The 5,123-nt window shown below is 41.0% G+C and overlaps 1 protein-coding gene across 1 annotated transcript; it reads right to left on the bottom strand.

Moving 5' to 3' along the window:
* Positions 1-3,041: 3,041 nt before the first annotated feature.
* On the bottom strand, positions 3,042-3,741 carry LOC129752943 (uncharacterized). Its single transcript, XM_055748736.1, has 2 exons — positions 3,535-3,741; positions 3,042-3,476 (listed from the first exon to the last, which is right to left on the bottom strand). Exons 1-2 carry the CDS (start codon positions 3,739-3,741, stop codon positions 3,042-3,044), a joined length of 642 nt encoding a protein of 213 aa, XP_055604711.1.
* Between the last annotated feature and the right edge of the window lie 1,382 nt (positions 3,742-5,123).

Here is a 5,123-nt window from a genome sequence, read left to right as displayed (position 1 = left end):
ATAGGATAACGACATTGCATTGTCAAGGACCTCTATGTTATTATCCAATTTTTTCTTCTATCGAAATTATGACTGCTGTTTTAGTCAAAATTTCAGCACGGTTTCAGATTAAATGAAGTAAATGAAGGATGCCATTTAATTTTTTTTACTTTATCAGTCTTGTGGAGATTATATCGGTTTGGTATAGCTGACCGAGAAGACGCTCACTTACCTAGGCCGTCGTTGCCGAAGAACTGAGCGCTGTTTCGCGCGTACGCTTTCTGTTGACGGATGAGAGAGGGAAGACGAGTTCGGGTCGACTCGCGAAAGCTGTCATACGCGAAGAAACCGTTTAACGGCAACCTGACAGCTGATGATTCTGAATGAGGGGTACGACACTAACAATCATCTGCTACACATCTCTGATGATTCTGAACGAGGGGTACGACACTAACAATAATCTGCTACACAAGTCTGTTCCTGGGTTACTGATGTGGTTTTACTTGGGTGGTTGAGTGGTGATGTTAGATCTATGAATGGGAGAATCTGGTTATTGGTTCCGCGATGTCGCTTCTTCTTGAATCGTTCATTAATGAGATTTATTTTTGGGTCGCATTCTGCGAGAGATCTTTGGAATACGCTGATTGTTGAGATGGTGGTCATGTTCGTATCGCTTTCGGATTCCTCAAGATGACGAACTCATTTCGGCCTTGTAGACCTGATACGACGATCTCATACCGGACCTATAGGTTAAACAATTGTGCGGGACCAAACAGTTTAGTGCCAGGGAACGTAATTGGGTGTCGTGCTGTGCAGTAAGATTTTTCACAGTGGTTGCGGGAAAGTGAAAAAGTAGAAAGATGGTAGCCCAATCGAAACATACCCGATTTAATCATAACCTTTTAATCGGTTCGCTATTCCAGAACAATGCTTCCTAGAAATGTTCCATCGAATTGTTTAATACGAATAATCATTCAGAGCATGCTCCCGCTCTATTTGCTGAACCAGAAACAAAAAATTATCGTGAACGGTTTCGCTTCGAGGAACCTGAAATTAATTTTCGTTTCATCTGGCATTTAAAATTTTTTCGAACATAATTCCTACATTTCCAAACGCTCGAGTACTTCCACACTGGCTGGGAAATGAACTTTGATCGTTTTGGCAAATGAGTTTGCTTAGTCTGCTGCCCCACCCAAAATAATGATTCCACAATGCCGAAGGGCAATTTTTGTGCGCCCTTTTCGCGCTCGCTGGTGTTGTTTTTCTTTTGTTGTTGCTGTTGTTGATGATGTGTTTTTTCGCTCGACTTTTGTGGAAACAAAAAAGCTATTTAATAAACTTCTGGCGGAAAACTTTTACTAAACTTTGGCACTTGGTCTTTCGGTTGATTTTGGCACGCAAGGACAGGCGCGGTAATTGAAGCTTTTTTTCGGATATTTTCTCCTATTGTTTCAGTTGAGTGTGTTTCCTGTCCTGTGGCACGACTAAGTAATTATTTGATTGTTTCTTCTTCTTCTTGTTTTTTATTGGACGGAAGCAGTTAGTGGCGTTTTGTTTCGAGCAACCGGAGTGCATCAATTGAGAAACAACCCTCATGAATAACAGGATATAAACATTATTCTTATTCGGATGTTTGCCAATTTGTTTGCGAGGTATGATATTTTCCATTTTCTTTTTGTTTGGGGTATAGTGGCTGTTGCAAGCTCATGGTAAATCTCAATCAATTAGTTTGCAAGAGTATGAGTATTTAAGGAAAATTCAAAGTTTTTCTAACACATGTTAACGAATAGAACAAAATATATTGCAGCGATTCAAGTGTAAATGTTAATAAATGCTAAGGGTTAACTATTTTTATAAAAAAAGGATTTTTTTATAAAACATTTTTTAAGGATGTTTAGAAAAAATTTCAACAAGATTGAACTAATTTTAAGCTTGCCAAATAGCAAATCAGATTTAAAGTTATTTTACATGTTATTCTCCCAGAATGAGAAATTATTCTCACAGAATGGAATGGCTTGGATTCCGCATAATTAATCAAGCAACGAAGAACAAATATCCCTGCTCCTCATATTACTTCGAGCACATTGTGTTTGATATGGGTACCCATCGAAATAGATGCCTCTCATCTGTTGAGCCATCTGTGAAGACCAGACAGTTGTATGATTTTTTACATTCCTTCTTCAAAATACACATTAAGCATTCAAGATTGATTTTGGTGAATAACCTACATTTGCTCATTTGAAGAATTAAATCCAACATTCTCGTTCATGGTGTTGTGTGATGTATGATATTATTTTTGGAGGATGTGAAAATGTTTCTTTTAACCTTCCCACGCCATTCGAGTCAATACCACCCGAAGCAAACTTCAAAATCGTTATAAGTCTTTTAAAAAAATCGCAAAAAAAATAATTTTAGAACATATTTCGAAAACCACGGATACATAATCTGTAGAAAAGCAACTTCCAGTGTTTGTTTAAGGCTTACCTTCGAGATTGTTGGATGTTTCTGGGTCGATCTGTCGAATTCCTTCCATGGCGATGTTTTTGGAGATATCCACAAGGCTAAACCGTAGCTAAAATCCCGGAAAAAAGGCAGCAACCTCAAAAACGCGTTTTTAACAAGCTGGTTAGACAAAGAATGAAACGCCAAAGAAAATTTCTCAGATACTAATAATTTTTAACCATTGTATCGTCAGGAAATAGATCACGGTCACAACTTAAAAGAAACTTCACTTCACTTGGATTTAGTCCAATAAATAATGCTTTATTTTTAAGGAAAACTTTACACTACAATTTTTATTCTAATTCACTTTTAATTCAACGTGGCTAGGTGACCGGTTTGTTCGACGGATGGTAGAGAAGAGAAAAAGGAATCAAAAATGCTCTATCATTCTACACTGAAAACTGAATTTTCATGACAGGAGCTAAAATTGCAGTTGAAGAGATGGATTCTAAACTTAATTTTAAAATGTTGTGCGCTAATTTAAATTGTTTACGTCACATAGAACCGGCCACCTGAAATGTTACATTTCAATTCATTCTTATAACTATCACTGTATAAATTCATTCATCAATTTTATCCTTGAAGCTGGTTGCATCGTCGCTCGATGAATACTCTTCTTCGAATGGTAGCGGACATATCATGGCTACCGAACGCTTGAAGTTTCCAGCTGCAGTGCGAATCGTCACAACTCGCGTGATTCCGTCTTCTCCAGGATGAAGTGTTTCAATGCGGGCCAACGGCCATCGCACAGGCGGCAGCAATTGGTCACGAAGAATAACTATTTGATCAACCTTCAGCGTAACCTTTTTCGGGTCCGTAGTCGTGTAGCGATGCAATTCCACCAGATATTCGTTGGTCCAACAATTCCAGAAGTGTTGAGTCCTTTGTTGGATCAGTTCGTACCTCCCAAGTCGATTTATAGGAACCTCCTTGTAGTCAGGATCAGGCAGAGTCATCATTGGAGCTCCTATCAGGAAATGGCCTGGTGTCAAAGCCTTAAAAATCGTTCGGATCATCAGATAGAGGACACAGTGGTCGGGAATTCATACATGCCTCTATCTGAGCCAGCGTCGTTACCAGGTCTTCGTAATAGAGCGAAGAGCTGCCCACTTGTCGTAGAAGGTGTTTCTTGGCGACCTTAATCGCAGCCTCCCAAAGTCCGCCAAAGTTGGGAGCTCTGGGCGGTATCAAATGCCAAACAATCCTAACTGCAGCGAGACTACTTTGAATGTTTTCGACGTCAGCACGATTGTGGAACATTTTAAATAAAGCATTTCATTCGGATTTTGCTCCACAGAAATTCGTCGCATTATCAGAATAAATGTGCTGAGGATAACCACGACGGGACATAAATCTTCGTAAGGCTGCCAAAAATGCGTCGGTGGTTAAATTTCCCACTAATTCTATATGCACCGCCTTGGTGCGGAAACATACGAATAAAGCTACGTAGCCTTTGTTGGACCAGGCCGACGGTTTGGAGATTTGATAAAGACTGGTCCACAGTAGTCAATACCAGTAGCGAGAAACGGACGACCAGGAGTAATGCGAGGGGATGGTAATTGACCAACGGGTTGGTTTATTGGTTGGGGATCGACGCGAGCGCATCGAAAACAAGATCTTAGAACACTCCTTACTGCTCTCCTTCCATTTATCGGCCAATACTCAGATCGAATTGTGGCCAATGTGAGTGAGATCCCTCCGTGGACTAATCTTCGATGATAACTCATTATCAACAAACGGCTGAAGTGGTGGAAACCAGGTAGAAGTATGAAGTGTTTTTTTTTCGAACGGTTCTCGAGAGTTCCTGAGCCGGCCACCCATTCGAACAATGCCAGAAGGGTCGAGGAATGGGTTGAGTAACTTGAGGCTGGATTTATTGGATACAAATTCTCCCTTTTGCAGACGGCGTATCTCTTCATCGAACACTCATGTTGTACAATTGTGATCAGTGCAAATTTGGCCCTCTCCAACTCTTGCACAGATAATGATAACGATTCGGATCGGGTTTTCTCTCGGGTGAGTTGAGCAAATCGGAAACAATAGACAATAACTCGGACCATGCGATGATAAGAGGAAAATCGGGTAATTGGGCAACCAGAGGAGCTTGGGCAACCAGAGTAGTCAGTTTTCGTTCTAGAAGTTGATCGGACAAGTCGGGCATGGAGAAACTTTGCGATGGCCAGTTTTCTTCCCCCTGCTGCAACCAGGATCCCTTTGTCCAAAGATCGCTTGTTAAAAGTTGATCGACCGAAACTCCTCGGGACACCAAATCTGCAGGATTACTTGAACCAGGAACGTGATACCAATTCGAGCCATGGGAGAGTTGTTGGATTTCTGCTACTCGGTTAGCAATAAACGTTTTCCAATTGCTAGCGGGAGATCTAATCCAGTGGAGGACAACCATCGAATCGGACCAGAATCTTGACGAGGAAATATTTAGTTTAAGGGCATCGTGAACTTTCTTGTGTAGTTTAGCAGCATCGTATGCAGCACATAGCTCAAGTCGGGGGATACTTCTTTTCTGAAGAGGAGCTACCCTAGATTTAGCAGCTAGTAACGAAACTTTCACCTCACCATTAGGCCCGATTGATCTGCCGTAAACGCAGGCACCATAGGCAGTTTCTGATGCATCAGCGAAGCTA

Source organism: Uranotaenia lowii, chromosome 3 (assembly GCF_029784155.1).
Source record: "Uranotaenia lowii strain MFRU-FL chromosome 3, ASM2978415v1, whole genome shotgun sequence".
Taxonomy (NCBI): Eukaryota; Metazoa; Arthropoda; class Insecta; order Diptera; family Culicidae; genus Uranotaenia; species Uranotaenia lowii.
This window is presented reverse-complemented; position numbering and strand designations above follow the sequence as displayed.